Source organism: Phocoena sinus, chromosome 4, assembly GCF_008692025.1.
Source record: "Phocoena sinus isolate mPhoSin1 chromosome 4, mPhoSin1.pri, whole genome shotgun sequence".
Lineage (NCBI taxonomy): Eukaryota > Metazoa > Chordata > Mammalia > Artiodactyla > Phocoenidae > Phocoena > Phocoena sinus.
This window is the reverse complement of record NC_045766.1, coordinates 95,917,910-95,938,120: the sequence shown is the minus strand read 5'-3', so window position 1 is coordinate 95,938,120 and position 20,211 is coordinate 95,917,910. Positions and strand designations below refer to the sequence as shown.

General features: G+C 41.4%; 2 protein-coding genes across 12 annotated transcripts in view; one reads left to right on the top strand and one right to left on the bottom strand.

Moving 5' to 3' along the window:
• The window catches only part of SENP7 (SUMO specific peptidase 7), a 186,252-nt gene extending 178,730 nt beyond the window's left edge, over nt 1-7,522 (bottom strand). For 8 of the 11 annotated variants that reach the window (XR_004349610.1, XM_032629919.1, XM_032629912.1 and 5 more), the window contains exon 1: nt 6,719-7,503. The gene's annotated coding sequence lies outside the window, so the exon portion shown is untranslated. Of the gene's footprint in view, nt 1-6,718 lie in introns of all 11 variants that reach the window. The other 3 variants (XM_032629915.1, XM_032629914.1, XM_032629916.1) reach the window with 3 other exon arrangements.
• A 53-nt stretch (nt 7,523-7,575) lies between these two features.
• TRMT10C (tRNA methyltransferase 10C, mitochondrial RNase P subunit) lies at nt 7,576-11,674 on the top strand. Its single transcript, XM_032629308.1, has 2 exons — nt 7,576-7,745; nt 9,938-11,674. Exon 2 carries the CDS (start codon nt 9,968-9,970, stop codon nt 11,225-11,227), a length of 1,260 nt encoding a protein of 419 aa, XP_032485199.1. The 5' UTR covers nt 7,576-7,745; nt 9,938-9,967; the 3' UTR covers nt 11,228-11,674.
• The last annotated feature ends 8,537 nt before the right edge of the window (nt 11,675-20,211 follow it).

Genomic DNA, 20,211 nt, shown 5'->3' with positions numbered 1-20,211 from the left:
AGAGCTAACAGCCTTGGGGTTCAGGGAATACTCCCTGAGAAAATGATGCCTAGTTTGAAGAACAATAGTAGTTATCTGGAAAAACTAAGTCATAGGCAAAGGAATCACATGTGCAAAAGTCCTAAGGCAGGAGGAAGAAGTCCAGTTCAGCTGGAACTAAAAGATTATGGGGAGTAGTGTTAAAGAAAAAATTATTCATGACATGCATTAAAGACAGTAAGGAAGATTTATTCAAAAGGGATTGCTGCAATGGGGGTTTTGTAGTAGGGGAGAGAGATTGGGCTCAACTCCAAACACAAGGACAAGGGTGGGGCAGGGCGGTTATAGCCAAGTAGCAGGGTGAGGGTCAGTGAATGGAAAACTACTAAGTAAAAACATTAGGGATAATAGATATTCTTGCTAGACTGATTCAACAGGATTCTTACTGAAGGCGGGCCAGGGGTGGTAAGATATTGACAGTGGAGGATGAGGAATTTTATCAGATATAATAGAGGACGTTCAGATACCAAAGGTGAGAATTTCACTAACTGACTCAGCATAATTCCTACTAAAACTGGACTAAGCAGACCAAGGGCAGAGCCCAATGTCAGAGCCTAGTCAAGAGGAGGGCTCAGAGGAGCCAGACTCTGATTTGATAAAGGAGAGAGGTTTTGTCAGTAGCTGCAAAGTTAAGTTAGAGAAATAAAGAGGCAGCTTATTCAAGGCTGCAATGTCCATGTTAAGAATTTTTACGGGGCTTCCCTGGTGGCGCGGTGGTTGAGAGTCTGCCTGCCGATGCAGGGGACACGGGTTCGTGCCCCGGTCTGGGAAGATCCCACATGCCGCGGAGGGGCTGGGCCCGTGAGCCATGGCCGCTGGGCCTGTGCATCCGGAGCCTGTGCTCCGCAATGGGAGAGGCCACAGCAGTGAGAGGCCCGCATACTGCAAAAAAAATAAATAAATAAATAAATAAATAAATAAATAAATAAATAAATAAAAGAATTTTTACTTTAGGACGTCCCTGGTGGCACAGTGGTTAAGAATCCGCCTGCCAATGCAGGGCACACGGCTTCAAGCCCTGGTCTGGGAAGATCCCACATGCCGTGGAGCAACTAAGCCCGTGTGTCACAACTACTGAGCCTGCACTCTAGAGCCCACAAGCCACAACTACTGAGCCCGCGTGCCACAACTACTGAAGCCCGTGTGCCTAGAGCCCATGCTCCACAACAGGAGAAGCCACAGCAATAAGAAGCCCTGCTCACCTCAACTACAGAAAGCCCGTGCAGCAACGAAGACCCAACACAGCCAAAAATAAATAAATTTTAAAAAGAATTTTTTTTTACTTTATTCTAATGACAATGGAAGCCATTGGATGGTTTTAGACAGGAGAATATTATCAGATTTACATTTTATAAAGAATATCCCGATTGCAGTTTAGAGAATAGATTAGAAGGAGAACAAGCTTGGAAGCCAGGAGACCAAAATAATTTTGGCAGTAGTTTGAGAAATGCTTAATACTTTTTTTCAATTGAAGTATAGTTGATTTACAGCATTGTGTTAGTATTAGGTATACAGTAAAATGATTCAGTTTTTTTGAGGATTATATTCCATTATAGGTTATTACAAGATATTGAATATAATTCCCTGTGCTATACAATAAGTCCTTGTTGCATCTCTATTTATGCATAATATTGAGTTGGCCAAGAAGTTTGTTTGGGCTTTTCTATAACATCTTATAGATGTTACATTTGAAAAACTGACTCTGCCATATCTAATAGGACATACAAATTTTTCTGTACATAGCTCTTTCTAGTGTCTTCCTAGTGTTCTTATTCCTAGTTTTGGGGGTTTTGTTTTTTGTTTTTTGTCTGCTCCGTGCGGCATGCGGGATCTTAGTTCCCCAACCAGGGATCAACCCGTGCCCCCTGCAGTGGAAGCGTGGATTCTCAACCACTGGACCGCCAGGGAAGTCCCTCCTAGTGTTTTTTTAACCTAGTATACACTATAATTCCTGTTACGGACTGAATGTTTGTGTCCCCGCCAAAATTCATGGTGAAATCTTAATCCCCAACGTGATGGTATTAGGAGGTGGGGTGTTTGGGAGGTGACTAGGTCATGAGAGTAGAGCTCTCACGAATGAGATTAGTACTTTTATGAAAGAAACCCCAGAAAGCTCCCTTCTACAATGTGAGACAGAGTGAGAACACAGCCATCTATGAAGCAGGAAGCAGGCCTTCAACAGACACTGAATCTTCTGGTGCCTCAATCATGGACTTCCCAGTGTCTAGAACTGTGAGAAATAAATATTTGTTGTCTAAGCCTCCCAGTCTATGATACTCTGTTATAGCAGCCCGAACAGACTATGACAATTCCTTAACAGTATAGACATAATATCTCAAATTTCTCTTTCTGCACCATGTCTTGAGTGGCATAATGAAAAAAAAACAAAAAGCACTGAATTGTAAATCAGGATATGCAGATTTTAAATGACTCCCAGGGGGAATCCCCTGGCAGTCTAGTGGTTAGGACTTGGTGCTTTCACTGCCTCAGGCCTGGGATCAATCCCTGGTGGAGGAACTAAGATCCCGAAAGCCATGAGGTGCAGCCAAAAATAAAAAAATAAATAAATGACTCCTAGCATTGGATAAACCAGTTACTCTCTCCCAGCCTGCATTTCCCATTGTGTAAATAAGTTGAGCTTTAGATGTCTCTACCAACATAGATAGTCTATCTAGAATGTATTTAATGCACTTACTGTGAAAAGCACCAAAAAAGTAAAGATAAAGTGTTGCCATAAAAACTATTTTGTCTTATATTTAACTAACTGAACGTTGATGTTTCTCATAACCCCCAATTTACTGTTTAATGTGGTAGTCAGGTGTATTAGTTATCTATTGCTACATATTAGATTACCCCCAAAACCTGGTGACTTAAAACAACAAACATTTATTATCTCACAGCTTCTGTTGGTCAGGAATTCAGGAGCAGCTTAATTGGGTGATTCTTGTTCAGGATCCCTCAGAAGAGCACACTCAAGACTGTCTGAAGGGCTTCCCTGGTGGCACAGTGGTTAAGAATCCATCTGCCAATGCAGGGGACACGGGTTTGAGCCCTGGTCCAGGAAGATCCCACGTGCCACAGAGCAAGTAAGCCCATGCGCCACAACTACTGAAGCCCACCGCAATGAGAAGCCCACACGCCGCAATGAAGAGTGGTGCCGGCTCGCCGCAACTAGAGAAAGCCCACGCGCAGCAATGAAGACCCAACGTGGCCATAAATAAATAAATAAATTTATTTATTTTTTAAAAAAAAAAGACTGTCTGAAGCTGCAGTGATCTAAAGCTGGGCTGGCTGTTGGCAGGAGGCCTCAGTAACTCGCTATATGGACTTCTTCCATAGGCTGCTTCTATTAAAAACTTAACCTGACACTTGTTCAAATGGTAAGGAAGACTTTACTCAAGACTATTGCAGTTAGGGACATTGCAATAGGGAACAGAGATCAGGCTCAACTCCAAAACAATAAAGATAGCTAGGAGCAGAGTGGGGATATCAGTGGATGGAAAACTAAGAGACCTCAAGGGTAGAGAGATTCTTGCTAAAGGCAGGACAAGGGCTTTGATATGAAGAGTGAGGAGTGAGAAACTTGATAAGATATCAAGGTTGGGGGATGACTTAGCAGGATTCTTGCTAAAATTGACCTATGCAATCTCACAGAAGGTCAAGGTCAAGGACTAATCCCAGGAGAGGGCTCAGGAAGAGCCTAACTAAAGTCTGGTCAAGGAGAGTCTTTGTCACTTGAATGTCCTCACAACATGGCAGATAGCTTCCCACAGGATGAATCATCCAGGTGAATAAGCAAGCCAGAAACTACACCACCTTTTATGACCTACTCTCTGAAGTTGCATACTGGTCTACTTTTTTCCTGTTTGTTGGACATGAGTCACTAAGTTCAAGGGAAGAAGAATTAGACTCCACCTCGTGAGACAGTGTCAAAGAATTTGGAGACATATTTTAGACTACCACATCAGAAATGATGCCAACTGAAATTAATGGTATAGCAGCTCAACTCAATTGTTGCTTATAAGATTATCTTGGTCTGGGAGCATTTTTATCCTGTTTTAAAGTTTTTCTTGTTTTGATAAACAGCTGTGTATTTAGAAACTGGTTTCCTCTTTCTCTGCAAGACATCAGAATTTTTGCCACAAATACTTGTGTTGAAAATAAAGTTTATTTTAATTTTCTCTCCTAGGGTCACCCTAAACTATTCCCCTACTCTGACTTCCGATGTTGCTCTATTTTAGCAGCTTGAAGTCAAAAAAGGATATCTCCAGATTTTTGGCTATAAGCTGCAGACCAGAGATGTGTCCTGATAGAGAAAAGACTGATAAGGGAGGACTGCAGGAAAATCCTAAGACTTTCTGACATCAGTATGTGATAACTTTTCCCCTTCTTGTGGAAAATAGAGGTAATAGGCTATGATCATTGTAAACGAAGTACACCAAGATTTGTGTGTCACTTCCCGATACCAGACTAAACATATTAAAATTTTAACAAAGAAAAAAAGAACATATTGTGAATTCACTGTGGGAAGTCTCTGTTAAAGAAGACAGCAAGAAATTCTCTTACTTCCTTTTCAATGCTTCTTCAAAAGCAGCAGTTCTCTAACTTTAAAGTACAACAGGATAACCTGGAGGTCTTAAAGACTGCTAGATATCACTGCCAAAGTTTCTGATTCAGGAGAATTGGTAGGTGGGGCCCCAAAATTTGCATTTTAACTAGTTCCTAGGTGATACTGATGCTGCTGGTCTGGGGATCACACTTTGTGAACCACTGTTAGGAAGATTAGGGGTGGCCAGGGAGGTAATAACGTTAAGTCTATCTCATGTGAGGTAAAAGTTATGATGGATTATCATCTGGATTATCATCTGGACCAAAGTTCCTACCCTGAGGAAAGCAACAAAAGGGATTTGTTGACTGAGCTCATGTTTTACAGTCCCAAAGATTCAAGTGCACTGACACATTTGTCTTTCCCTCCTGTAGGAAAGGAAGTGGTGTGTCTCACTTACCTTTCAAGACCAATACTTTCCATTTCTACCATATAATTTAAGGGCAAATACAAATTAAAAATAAGAGATGGGGCTTCCCTGGTGGCACAGTGGTTGAGAGTCCGCCTGCCGATGCAGGGGACACGGGTTCGTGCCCCGGTCCGGGAAGATCCCACATGCCGTGGAGCGGCTAGGCCCGTGAGCCATGGCTGCTGGGCCTGAGCGTCCAGAGCCTGTGCTCCGCAACAGGAGAGGCCACAACAGTGAGAGGCCCGCATACTGCAAAAAAAAAAAAAAAAAGTCTGGCCCAGAAAGACGCCTCCCTAATTTTAGCAAACCACAAGACAGATATGCCTACACCAAAAGGAAAAGAGAAACTTCAAATGCTACTAAATACCGAGTACAAAATTGAGTTTTGAAGCAAAAACAATACCATAATTATACCCTGACTGTGATTCCTAGATGATCTCTCATGACCCATCCCACTGTACTCCTGCCACACACTCTTGTGGTCATGGCCTGAATCTTGGCATTACCACAACATTCACAAAAGCAGATGATACCTGACTCTTCTGCAATGTCCTATCAGTTCAGTTTGCTTACTCAATTACACCTACTAACCTGTTTCTCATCTCTTTTGAAACCTCTGGCCAGTTGTGTATTTACTTTCTATCAGTCTCTCATCCCATGTTCTATCATTACTGTACTGGCCTCTCATTATGCACCTGAGGCTCTGTAGACCACTCGTGCAGCAACTCTGATGCCAATAACTTTAACAACTTTACCCCATTTCCCTTCTATAAACTTAATTGTACTTGGACCTCTTAGCACTTAGCAGTGTTGGCAAAATGGGGGGAGGGGTCATATAAGATAGACTGATATCACTATAAATTCATGACCCCCAAACTGAATTAGACCATAAACACTGCCTAACAACATGACTGTCATTCCCTAGTCAGCTCACACTTCGTTCTTTCTTTTTTTAATTGTGATTTTAAGAAACACATAAGTTTACCATATTAACAATTTTTAAGCTCAGTAGTGTTAAGTATATTCGTGCTGTTGTGCAACAGATTTCCAGAACTTTTTCACCTTGCAAAACTGAAACTGTTATACCCACTAAACAACTCCTTGTTTTCACCACCACCCTCCTAGTCCCTGGTAAACACAATTCTACTTTCTGCTTCTATTGTTGACACAAATAATCAACAATCAAACTATAATAAGTAATAGAAAAGAGTTTTATTAGAACCAAACTGAGGACTATAGCCTGGGAGGCAGCCTCTCAGCAGCTCCAAGGATCTGCTCCATTGAAGCATGGTTTTCAGCACAGTTTCAAACCTTATTATTAAAACAAAGAACAGGGCTTCCCTGGTGGCACAGTGGTTGAGAGTCCGCCTGCCGATGCAGGGGACACGGGTTCGTGCCCCTGTCCGGGAAGATCCCACATGCCGCGGAGCGGCTAGGCCCGTGAGCCATGGCCGTTGAGCCTGCGTGTCCGGAGCCTGTGCTCCGCAACGGGAGAGGCCACAACAGTGAGAGGCCCGCGTACCGCAAATAAATAAATAAATAAATAAAACAAAGAACATACATCAAACATGACAGGGGTACACTCCTTCAAGGTTTCAAAAGAGACAGAATAGTATGTATTCAATGAGACAGCATAATCCTGGTGTCTGGGAAGGGAACCTTACCTTCAAGAAAGTGTTAATGGTTGCCACAGGAAGAGAGCTATTTATCCTTATCTTCGAAGAGGACATTCTTTATCTTAATGGTTAAAGTAGATGTGCTGTATAAGTGTTTGACAGGCCGTAAGTCAGGCTGTGTTTCAGTTCACACAAAGTTCAGGCAGAACCACGTATAAGCCAGAATTACTTCCCTATACTGCAATATGTGAAAAACTTCTCCATCACTGAGTGTGTCACATTCACTCTTCATAACAATTTCAAACCTTCTCCCATTCTTCGCTCTCCAGAGATTCTCAGCTGACTACCTCTTTCACAGAAATGGGAACTCTAAAATTACAAGTGCCATATCTACAAACTGGTTTCCATCCCCACCTAAGTTTCTTCCCTTCATCCTGTCAAAAAGGAAGTGGTATTTCCTCCTCCTATCCAAGACCAGTTCCCTCCATCTGTCCTCTGAATCCCATCTCTTTCAATCTTCTGAGGAAGTTCACCCTTCACAACCTTTCTTTCCTTATTTCCTTGCTAACAATCCTATCAGCTGGTCAAGTCTCTCCCAGGCACAGTAAAAATAACAAAAATTTCCTGGACACCACACCGGAGGCTAAGCCCACCGAATATTGCCCCTGCCAAGATTCATAAAAACGTTTAACCTTGATGACTCAATTTTCTCATATTCCACTCATCCCTTACCCACTCTCACCTGGCTTCAGCCCCCAAACCTCACAACGCGGTCTCAATAGTCTTTGTATTGCTACTGTCAGTGGATGTTTTTCAGCCTGCATTGCACGACAGTGCTGCTTTCCAGGCCGGAAGGCTTGCCCCTTTGTCATGACGTCATATGGAAGCGCCGGAAGGAGGGGAAGGGATTTCCGGCTGCGGGTCTCGTGTCAACGACGGATACTGTGTAGAGTGATAGGTAATCTGTGGGTCAGGTGCACCGCGGATCCCTGGGCAGCATTTCCCGGCAGAATCCTGCGTCCTCTGGGGTTCCTTGTGGTTTGCACCGGCCGGAGCCACTGTCTTTGCACTCCTGGTACGGGCGGGTTTCTTGTCTGCCAGTGTGTGTGGTGAGGTGGGAGGATGCGGGAGACCTAACATGCGCATACCGGAGCTTGTGCGTTAAGGCCCACAGATAAGAGGAAGCCTAGTGATTTAATAAACTATAAGTACAGTACCTGGGACGAGAGCAGTGTTTCCCAAAATGATATCCTTGTTCCCCTTTTAAATATTTGGGGGTTTTGTTCCTTTGATATCCTAAAAATATTTACCATTTACAAAGACAAAACTCAAAAGACTTTTTCCGAAATCAGTGTTTTTCGTATTGGGGCTGAGAACTCTCGGTTAACTATTTCGAGGAGTCTGAAGGAAATTGTATTTTCTTTAAAAGGTGTCTGAACGTGTTTTAAATGGGAGAAGCATTGACCCGGAGTATTTAATCGATAAATACTTGAATGATAAATGTGAACTATATACTGCCAAACATTGGGTTCGATGTTACTATAAATACAGTCCTTGTCCTGATAGAGTTTACCACATAGTGGGGCTAATAAGTAGCTAGGAAATTACAATGCAGTGTTACAAGCACTATGGTGCAGAAGTACAGGGTGCTAAAAGATCTAATAGGAATACTTGATCTAAAGTTTGAGGTGACAGATAGCTAGAGATGTAGCTGAAGAGGTAAGCAAATGGTGATTTTGTGAAAAAAGTTTATAAGCCATATATATAAGTTTAGATTTTAACCTGGCAGCAGTGAGTTTTAAAATACACATTGAGGATGATGTGAGTGTATTGATCAGATCTGCAGTAGCTTCAAATGGCTTAGAGATGAGGGAGAGCAAATCTAGAGGCTAGCAGATACAATTAAGAAAATGAGGTTGAGGGAATTCCCTGGCAGCCCAGTGGTTGGGACTACGTGCTCTCACTGCAGAGGGCCCGGGTACCATCACTGGTCGGGGAATTAAGATCCTGCAAGCTGTGCAGCGCAGCCTCCCGCCTCCAAAAGAAAAAAAAAAGATAAGAAAATGAGGTTGAAGAGAAGTGACTGGATTAGAGAAGTATTTAGAAACTAAATAAATATAACTCAAATTAGGAATGGAGGGTGTGAGCGGGGACAGGTATGAAATGACTCCCAGTTTCTGCCTTCAGCAAATGGATGGATAGTAGTGTCCCTCCCTGAAATATCGCAGAAGGAGAAGCAGATTGGGAAGGGAAGGGAGACAGATTTCAGTTTGTTGCATTTGAGGTGTCATCTGATACATGGTGATCAAAGTCAAGGAGGTAGATCAGAGTTCATAGGGAAAATGTTTAGATTGAAAAAAGGGCTAAGGACAGAACTCAGAAGCACATCCACCTTGTGTGTGTTGGGGGTGTGGGGGGAATGGATCTGAGCATCATTGCACAGGTCAGAGACCCAGGAGCATGCAGCGTCATTAAATGAAGCCAAGGGAAGAAGGAACTTTTCAAGTATTTTTGTTGCATTTGGTGAAAAGTTGAATTCCTTTTTTTGCTTCAAGTCCAGCACTAGTTTCACATCTTTAAGCATCTTCATTGTTTTGTGGACATCCAGACCTTTAGGATAAAATTGTGGAGCTTATATATATTTGCCCTAATTTTGGATATTTTGTTTGGCAATAACTTTATTTGCTGTAAAGTCTAAATTGGAGAAGGGAGGTTTTATTTTTTTTAAAATCAGTAGATCTCTCTATATTTCTATTTTGAAAACATATAAGGGCATTGGTACAGCAGCTGCTAAGTGCTTTTTACTAGTTGCCATTTTCTGTAACTTTTCTGCCCTTTGTCTTCATGTATTGCTTGTTAAGGGTCTTGTGTTTGGGTCTGTATCTGGGCTTAGTAGAAGGTGGAGAAGAATACAGCACCATAATCTCAGCCATATAGTGGTACATAACTTTGTTATCCGGTAACATTGATCTTCTGGGCCCCTAGATACAAATCTGAAAAGGATCTTCAAGGTATCCTTTTGCCTAAAACAATAGTGAAGTTCATATCTAAAATAAGAACCCAAATAAGTTTTGAACTTTTTGCCTAGTGAATGATCACAGGCTCTAGGCCACAGGAGTCTAAGAAAAATTAATGGTGCAAAAATAAGTTGGACTAAGATTCCACTTTATGTTTCAGAAATAAATTGCATTTTGGTATCTCAAATTTATACTTGCACAGTTATTTGAGAGGTTTTTAACTTTTCATTACATTTTTCTTTTTTTATAGGGCTTTTCTTACAAGCCTGTTTTCCTCAAAATGAGTGTCAGTGTCACCTTCTTAAGACCTTTTGCCAGAGTTTTGGTGCCATTTACCCTTCATAGGAAGAGAAGGGTTTTATATTCAACAACTCTGCAGAGATACACGTCTTCCAAAATACCAGCTGTGTCCTATCCTAATAAGGAGAGTACATCACCTCCTGAAGAGCTGGAGTTGGATAGGTGGAAAATTACAATGAAATCTAGTGTGCAAGAAGAGGGTGTTTCAACAGTCTCAAGTAGCAAGGATGAAGATACTCTAGCTGCCACCAGGGAATTAATTGAGATGTGGAGATTGCTTCGCAGAGAAGTACCAGAACACATCAGTGAAGAAGAGCTCAAAACCGTTATGGAATGTGTTTCTAAATCGTCAAAAAGAAAATATTTAAAATATTTATATATTAAGGAAAAAATGAAAAAATCCAAGCAAATAAAAAAGGAAATGAAAATAGCAGCAAAAGAACAAGTAAAAAAAGATCAGCTACCAGAAACCACTAAGGAAGATAAACAGCAAAACTTTCTGTTTCTACGACTTTGGGATAGGAATATGGACATTGCAATGGGCTGGAAGGGTGCCCAGGCCATGCAGTTTGGACAACCTTTGGTTTTTGACATGGCTTATGACGACTATATGAAACCAAAAGAACTGCAGAATGCTGTTTCCCAACTTTTAGAAAGTGAAGGATGGAACAGAAGAAATGTTGATCCTTTCCATATTCACTTCTGCAGTCTTAAAACAGGTGGTGCCTACTATAGAGAGTTAGTTAAACGTTATGGAGAAAAGTGGAACAAATTGCTTTTAACAGCAACAGAAAAGTCTCACGTAGATTTATTTCCAAAGGACAGTATTATATATTTAACTTCAGATTCTCCCAACGTTATGACTACTTTCAAGCATGACAAAATTTATGTAGTGGGATCTTTTGTTGATAAGAATATGCAACCAGGCACATCCCTAGCCAAAGCAAAACGGCTGAAGCTGGCAACAGAATGCCTTCCATTAGATAAATATTTGCAGTGGGACACTGGCACCAAAAATCTCACCTTAGATCAAATGATACGTATTTTGTTATGTCTGAAAAACACTGGTAGTTGGGAAGAGGCTCTGAAGTTTGTTCCTAGGAGAAAACATACTGGTTATCTGGATATTTCTCAGCATTCTCAAGAGTTTTTCAACAGAGTGAAGTCAAAGACTTTTAATTCATTTCCAAGAGGCTCTGTAGATATACACAGAAAAGGTAACTTGAATGAGAATATTTGATAGCTTAAAAAGTAAATGGATTAGGATTACAGTTCTTTTTTTTTTTTCCAAAATCAGCTGAAATTTTTAGGAAGCCTCTGCTGAAGTAGCACAGGTAATACACTCCTGTTTCTTTTTTTTTTTTAATTTTACTTTATTTTTTATACAGCAGGTTATTATTAGTTATCCATTCTATACATATTAGTGTATAAATGTCAATCCCAATCTCCCAATTGATCCCACCACCACCACTTAGGAATACAGTTCTGTTAGTCTGTTTCATCCTGAATGGAATTCACTTGCTCTTTTTTTTAAAGGTTGTCTTTCCAAACTAACTGAAGTATTATCTTTCTCCAATTAAATATCTGTAAAACTTTGGAAATATATTTTGTTTACTGTAAAAAGAATCTTAGAAAGTAAAAAGAGTTGTCTGTGTTTGTTTGAGCCCAGTAAAATAATTGTACCATTGGTGTGGCTTTTTATGACTACTTTTGAGTCTCAGACTGCATTTTACTTCTTTTTTTTTTTTTTTTTTTTTTTTTTTTGCGGTACGCGGGCCTCTCACTGCTGTGGCCTCTCCCGTTGAGGAGCACAGGCTCCAGACGCACAGGCTCAGCGGCCATGGCTCATGGGCCCAGCCACTCCGCGGCATATGGGATCTTCCCAGACCGGGACACGAACCCGTGTCCCCTGCATCGGCAGGCAGACTCTCAACCACTGCGCCACCAGGGAAGCCCCTGCATTTTACTTCTTAAATGTTCTTTTAGCCATGTCAACAACTACCCTTTCATCGAAAATTGATGAAACTTCAGGTGGTGGTTCATTTATTTAACATTTGGTACAGTGCTGGGCATGTCATAGGCACTAAGGTATATCATTTAACTGAGTCTTGGTTAAACAAAAAGTTAAGACATCCTTTGGCATGTCATGAGATTGAGCTGTATAATGAAAAATGGGTTCGTGGGGTAGTGAGAAATGGGTTCGTGGGGATAACGCTAATTTCTTATCCTCTTAGAAGAAAAGGGTTTATTTGAAGAGTGTTCCTACAGCACTTCCCTGTTGTAGTGTAGATGGCTTTTTTCAAGGAAATACTTCCTTTTTTCCAGCCATGTGATTTGAATGGAAGCTGCCATATTTTTACAGACCTTGCTCCCCTGGCCACAACTGATTATCTCAAAAAAGACACCTCACTCAGGGCTTTTCTGGTGGTGCAGTGGTTAAGAATCCACCTGCCAATGCAGGGGTCACAGGTTCAAGCCCCAGTCCAGGAAGATCCCACATGCTGCAGAGCGGCTAGGCCCGTGAGCCATGGCCGCTGAGCCTGCGTGTCTGTCAGAGCCTGTGCTCCGCAACGGGAGAGGCCACAACAGTGAGAGGCCCACGTACCGCAAAAAAAAAAAAAAAAAAAAAAAAAAAAAAAGAAAAGGTGATGTGTAAACTTAGAATTGATGAGAAGTGCATTATGAATGAATTTCAACTCTTAAGACCCTACTGAGTAGCAAGGTGCTAATACTTGAACTGCTTGAGATACATGGAAAGTAAAATAGCGTAGTGGTTAAGAAAAAGGGATTAGGATTGCCTGACAGGATTGGCACTAGAGGAAGGAAAACAAGGCTCCTAGTGCACCTCACGAGCCTCCTGTGTCCCAGCCCTGCTCTCTGGGTTCCAGCTCCACCCTATGGGTTCTGACATTGCCTAGATTAATCTCTTGAAATTTCAGTTTTCCTCATCTATAAAAAGATTAGAAATGGTTCTTGACTAATATAAAACATTTAATATGGTGTCCGTCTGGCACATAAGTGCTAAGTAAATATAAACTAATTAATTCAGACTATACATTCAAAATGTATAGAATTTCTAATACGGTATATGCAAGTTATTGTGTCCCTTTGAGGAATACATTTGTATTTCTGTGTAACAATATGCTAAGGTGTTTCAGTGATGCAACACTAGAATTTTTCTTCTTAATTTTTTTCCTTCGCAATAGCCAAGCAGTAACTGATTTCTAAGACTGCTTCTCTCTTATGTAGATGGATCACAGTGGCAAGCTCATCCACAGTTTGAGCTCATACTGATTTTAATTTTACAAATTTTTTTGAATTTGGAATTTAGCAGAACCTCAGATACTGCTTCAGTTTCTCCAAACTAGATGGTCTGATTTCCTGGGCGTGAATTAGGAAGTAACAGCTTTTCTCTTTATCTTAAACACCCAATAATTTATTCTATAGTATTCTTTCTCTTTGAAGGTAACTTTTGTTTCCTATGGTCTAATCATCTTCCCCTTCTTACCTATTAGCGACATGTTTTCATGTAATAACATTTCTAGTTCTCTCCTTTTGCTCTTTTCAAACATGCTACCAAATTTCCAGCTTTTAATAATTAAACAATTTAAAAAGAAGTCTTTGTTTGCTACTATTATCCCTACTATATTATGCAGTTCAACTTCTAAGCCAGATCCTTCAAGTAAGTATTCAGAATACAGTTTCCATTTCCTCTACACCACTGCTGTTAATAGAAATATAATGCAATCCATGTATATACTTTTAAAATTCCTAGTAGCCATGTTAAAGATAAAAGGTGAACTTAATTTTAATATATTTAACCCATATGTCGACACTATTATTTCAATTTGTATTCATTATTAAAAACTGAGATTTTACATTCATATTCAATTTTTCAAACTAAGCATTCAAAATCTGGTCGTATTTTAATGGTTATAGCACATCTTAATATGAATACCAGGCTACTCTTGCCTTCTGAAATGGCCCATACTCTGTGGAGTATGTTTCTCCCAGCACTGCTCTCATTTTCCCAGATGACCCCATGCCCTGGGGCCACCTCTCGCCTTTTGAGACAGCTCACGCTATGGAGTGTGTATCTCTCTAAATAAACCTTTTCATTTTAAGAAAAAATATACGAATGCTAAATTTTCAATTGTTAAAGTAAAATGCAATCCTATGAAAATGACAATTGTGTTTTAAAAAAACTAACTGCTTCGGTTTTTTAACTTAAATAACATTGAGTTCAGTTCTTCAGTTGCACGAACCACACTTCAAGTGCTTAATAGTCACATGTAGCTAGTGGCTGCCATGTCGAACTGTGCAGCTTGAGTACTGCTTGATAAAACTGTGATCTGTGCTTACATAAGTTCTACTGTTTCCAGCCAGATTCAGTGGCCACTTTTTACTAATTAAAAAAGACCATGAATATCTCACCGAACTCTTCCCTGCTTGAAAAACTTCTTCCTTGATTTCCATATCACAGCAATTGTCTTACTTTTCCCAGTCTAGCAGGTTATCTTCCTCACTGGCTCATTCATTCATTCATCAAATGTTTATTGAGTACCTACTACGTGCCCAGAAGCATTTCAGGTGTTGGTGATACAGCAGTGAGGATACAGAATATTCCCAGCCTTCATGGATATTAAATTCTGGCAGGCAGAAAGGAGACAAGACATAAATAATAGAAAATCTCAGATGGTAATAAATAATATGAAGGTTAAGGGAGAAAGGGGAATACTGGAGTGGGGAGGCATTACTATTTTATACAAGGTGACTGGGGACTGTCTTCTAAGTAGGTTGCTCACTGTGCAAGAACACCCATACAACCCTCTCCAAGCCATGCACTCTGGTGCAGGGGCATGTTTGCTAGAAGAAGCACTGTTTTCTTCATACACAGGTACTATCTGCCTTTAAGCCAAGTGCTTAAAAGATTGCACCCAGGGACTTCCCTCGTGGCACAGTGGTTAAGAATCCACCTGCCAATGCAGGGTACACGAGTTCAAGTCCTGGTCTGGAAAGATCCCATATGCCACGGAGCGACTAAGCCCGTGCGCCACAACTGCTGAGCCTGCGCTCTAGAGCCCGCGCACCCACGTGCCTAGAGCCCATGCTCCACAACAAGAGAAGCCACTGCAATGAGAAGCCCACGCACTGCAACGAAGAGTAGCCCCGCTCACCGCAACTAGAGAAAGCCCACGTGCAGCAACGAAGACCCAACACAGCCAAAACTAAATAAAATAAAATAAATTTATAAAAAAAAAGATTGCAACCAATAGCAGGGTATCCCTTTTCTAATTTGCACAAAAACTGATAAGATGACGTTTGAGCAAAGACCTGAAGAAAGTGAGAGTGAGCTATGGAGATACGAGGAAAGGGAATTTCCAGTAAAGGGAACAATGAGTGCAAAGGCCCTGCGAGAGGGTTCAAGACACAGGGAGGCTAATGTAGCTGAAGCAGAGTGGGTAAAGAGAGATAAAGATGAGGTCAGAGGAGTAGCTAGGGGTCTGTCATGTAAGCCTCTCATTGTAAGGACTTGGTTTTTATTCTGAATAAGATGGGAAGATCAGATGGTCTTGAGCAAAAAAGTGACACGTTCCTGATATTTTAACAGGATGACTAGAATGCAAGCTCCATGAGGGCAGGGATTTTTTTTCTGTCCTTTTTAACATTTTTTAAAACTGCTTACTCTTTCTTTCTTTTCTTTTCTTTCTTTCTTTCTTTCTTTCTTTCTTTCATTTTGGCTGCACCGCGTCTTAGTTGCAGCACATGGGATCTTCTCTGTGGCATGTGGACTCTTAGTTGTGGCATGCAAACTCTTAGTTGCGGCATGCATGTGGGATCTAGTTCCCCAACCAGGGATCGAACCCGGGCCCCCTGCATTGGGAGTGTGGGGTCTTACCCATGAACTACCAGGGAAATCCCTAAAAAAATTTTTGTTGTTGTTGAAGTACAGTTGATTTACAATGTTGTGTCAATTTTTGCAAGATCTCAGTTCCCCAACCAGGGATTGAACCCGGGTCTCATCAGTGAAAGCCCAGAATCCTAACCACTAGGCCACCAGGGAACTCCCTTTTCTGTCTTATTTACTGCTGTAACCCCAGGACTTGGTACAGTGCCTGGCACATAACAAGCACCTTAAAATTTATTAAGTTAATCAATCTGATTCATTTTAAAAGAGTCACTTTGGCTGCTGTATTGAGACGAGAAGAGAGGGACCAGCTAGGAGGCTACTGCAGAAACAAAGGTGAAAGATAATAGTGAGTTGGACCAGGGTGGTAGCAGAGTAGGTACCAAATACCAAAGAGATATTGGAGACAATGAGTATAAACAATCCTTTCAAAGAGTTACTATATGAAGGGGAATAGTAATAAGGAGCTAGAGGGAGTTATGAGATCAAGAGAAGAGTTTTTAATTTTGCTATAGTTGTTTTGTAGATATGGGAGATACAAAGCATGTATGTTTGCTGTTGGAAATGATCCAGTAGTTGGCGGGGTGGGGAGGATCTGATAAAACAGTGGAGTGAAACCTTATATAAGCAAGAAAGATGGGATTTACTACATTAGTAACAGAAAAGAAGACAGAAAATCTAGGTACAAACGCAGGTACCACACCACAGATATGGTGAGAATATACAGAAGTTCTGTTTTGATTTCTATTATTTTCTTACTGAAAATAAGAATCAAAGTCATCAGTTGAGGGGAGGGCAGAGATAGTGGGAAACAGTCTAGGAAAGTGAGTGAATTAGGGTCATGGTTCTCAAAGTGTGGTCCCCAGACTAGCAGCCTCATCATTTGGGAAATAGAAATGTAAATTTGGGGGCCCCACCCACTGAGTCTACTGAATCAAAAACTCTGTCCATGGCACTACAGTTTTAACTGTTTTAAGAAGACTTTCAGGGACTTCCCTGGTGGCACAGTGGTTAAGAATCCGCCTACCAATGCAGGGGACTCAGGTTCGATCCCTGGTCCAGGAAGATCCCACATGCCACAGAGCAACTAAGCCCGTGCACCACAACTACTGAAGCCCGAGCACCCTAGAGCCCATGTGCCAACACTACTGAGCCCATGCACCACAACTATCGAAGCCCTGCCCTCTAGGGCCCGCGTGCCGCAACTGCTGAGCCCGCATGTTGCAACTACTGAAGCCCACGCGCCTAGAGCCCGTGCTCCGCAACAAGAGAAGCCACCGCAATGAGAAGCCCGCGCACCGCAACGAAGAGTTAAGTAGCCCCGGCTTGCTGCAACTAGAGAAAGCCTGCGAATGGCAACGAAGACCCAATGCAGCCAAAAAAAAAGAGAAGCCTTTCAGATGATTCTGGTGTATACTAAATCTTGAGAATGGTATAGGGAAATATAATGGGATTACAGGCTGAATTAAGAACCAAGGTTAGTGATAAATTGGAAAAGAATTTGAAAAAAATTAAAAATTAAAATTAAAAAATGTAAGCACACACACACAAAACAAGCCCATGAGCTGCTGTCACTTGACACCCAGTGCAATTCTGTTTCTGTATTTCATGGTACAACATCAGATAGCTCAAGCCCAACTGGGTAATTTAATATTACAGGGTCATGGGGCCAACCCTGATCTAACCAGTAAATGAGTGTTTTGGATTACTTGGATGAATAGAAATATGTTTTCATCTTAATTTGGGCTGTAAAGAAATTTGAAAGTTAAAAAACAAAAACAAGGTTAGTGAAACCATGATTAGTCACTTTTCCTCTCTAATTTGTTGTAGCTCTGTGCCTGAATTCCACACTCGGCTCCACCCCTTACTTATCTTTTCAGTGTCCCAGTTTCCTCTTCTATAAAAATAAAGTAATTGTAGCACTTAATTCATAGGGTGATGATTTAGTGTACTTGATTTCATGTTAAAAAAATTGCAGACTATGCTTGGCATATAGTAAGCATAAATATATGTTGGAGGGGCTTCCCTGGTGGCGCAGTAGTTGAGAATCTGCCTGCCAATGCAGGGGACACAGTTCGAGCCCCGGTCCGGGAAGATCCCCATGCTGTGGAGCAACTAAGCCCGTGCACCACAACTACTGAGCCTGCATTCTAGAGCCCACGAGCCACAACTACTGAGCCCGCGTGCCACAAGTACTGAAGCCCACACGCCTAGAGCCCATACTCTGCAACAAGAAGCCACCGCAATGAGAAGCCTATGCACAGCAACGAAGAGTAGCCCCCACTCACCACAACTAGAGAAAGTCCATGCACAGCAATGAAGACCCAACGCAGCCAAAAATAAATAATTTTTTTAAAACCTACATAAATTATAATAATAGTTGTCTATATTACTCTCCATTTTCAGCTTGTTTACTCATTATTTGAAGAGCTCTTTAGAGACTGCAAACAATAGCTACTATTAAGCAAGTGCCCGCCACAAGCCAGGCACTGTATTACAAATTTTACCTGTATTATCACACTTATTCCTCTCAGTAACCCTATGAGTATTAGTACATTTTTATAGTTAAAATATATTCAGTAAGATTACCTTATCCGTTCAAACTCAGAGATTAGCAAATAGCAGGGTTATAATCTAAATTCGGTTTTGTCTGATGCAATCAATGCTGCTGCTCTTTGCCCTGCACTCCACTGCCTTTTCATCCATTAACCCATTTGCTGGGGGTTACTGAAGCTTGCATTCACTTCTTCAATGGATATTTATTGAAAACTGGTATAATCTAGGTCCTAGGGAAACAATGGTGAGCAAGATAGGCACAATATGACCTCATGGAACAGACAGGTGAATGGATTAATATCTTCCATCCTTAACTTCTGCAGTGTGGTATATGGAACTGGATAGCTGTATGCGACCTCTCTAAATTTCATTTTTCTCATTTAAAAGTATAAGCATCAGGGCTTCCCTGGTGGCGCAGTGGTTGAGAGTCCGCCTGCCGATGCAGGGGACACGGGTTCATGCCCCGGTCTGGGAAGATCCCATATGTCGCGGGGCAGCTGGGCCCGTGAGCCATGGCCGCTGAGCCTGAGCGTCCGGAGCCTGTGCTCTGCAACGGGAGAGGCCACAGCAGTAAGAGGCCTGCGTACCACAAAAAAAAAAAAAAAAAAAGTATAAGCATCACGTCATGTATCCTCAATAAGCTGTATTCCCAACAATCAATAAATGGATACACATAAGAACTCAAAAAAAGCATATATAAGCAAATACATACATAATTACAAATAAAAATCACATGTTTATGTCTCCATTTATTTATTTGGTTGCACCAGGTCTTAGTTGTGGGCTCCTTACTTGTGGCAGGGGGCTCCTTAGTTGCCGCTCGTGGGCTCCTTAGTTGCAGCAGGTAGGCTCCTTAGTGGTGGCATGTGAACTCTTAGTTGTGGCATGCATGTAGGACCTCATTCCCTGACAAGGGATGGAACCCAGGCCCCCTGCATTGGGAGCATGGAGTCTTATCCCTGTGCCACCAGGCAAGTCCCTACGTCTCCATTTAAAACATGATTAAAAGTAAGTCTCAGGAATTCCCTGGCGGTCCAGTGGTTAGGACTCCACGCTTTCACTGCAGAGGGCCTGAGTTCAGTCCCTAGTCGGGGAACTAAGATCCCTGAAAGCCGCTTGGTACGGGCAAAAAAAAAAAAAAAGAGAGAGACTCAGCGATTAAGTAACTTTTGAAGATCACATCTAGGAAAAATAAAACAAACATGAATTACCTATTCTATGTAAAATAGTTTGCTGGGCACTTTTACATATACTGTCATAGATGGTGGACCAGGGACTTCAAATCACCAAATCACCGTATCAGCAAACCACCCTGTTTTTGTCGTGGGAAACACACTTTGATTCTTTCTGCATTCTCCAGACTCGGAGCCTGAGGAGTCATCCATTCACAAATATTGAGCACCTTTCATATATGAAGTGTGCAATACAAAGTGCTGTGAAGAAAAAAAAAATTTTTTTTAATGGTCTCTGTGGTCAAGGAATTTTTGAGCTGCCTAGGGAGAACTTTTTTTCTTTTTAACACATATTGAGGGAAGTATACAATGATCAAAGAATGGTATATGGAATTTATTATCTCATTTTATCCCCAGGACCACCCTTTGAGGAAGTACTATTATTATTTCTATTTTATAGAGAAGGAAACATAGGTCTGTAGACAGTAAGAAACCCTCAAGGTTTACTCAGCCAGTAAAGGGATTCCAACCCAAGTTCTGACTCCGTAAGACCAATTTCTGTAACATTCACTGTATATTGTACTGCAA

What these genes read in the sequence shown, in the direction of transcription:
- TRMT10C (XM_032629308.1), top strand. Translation starts at nt 9,968, where the DNA reads ATGAGTGTCAGTGTCACCTTCTTAAGACCTTTTGCCAGAGTTTTGGTG.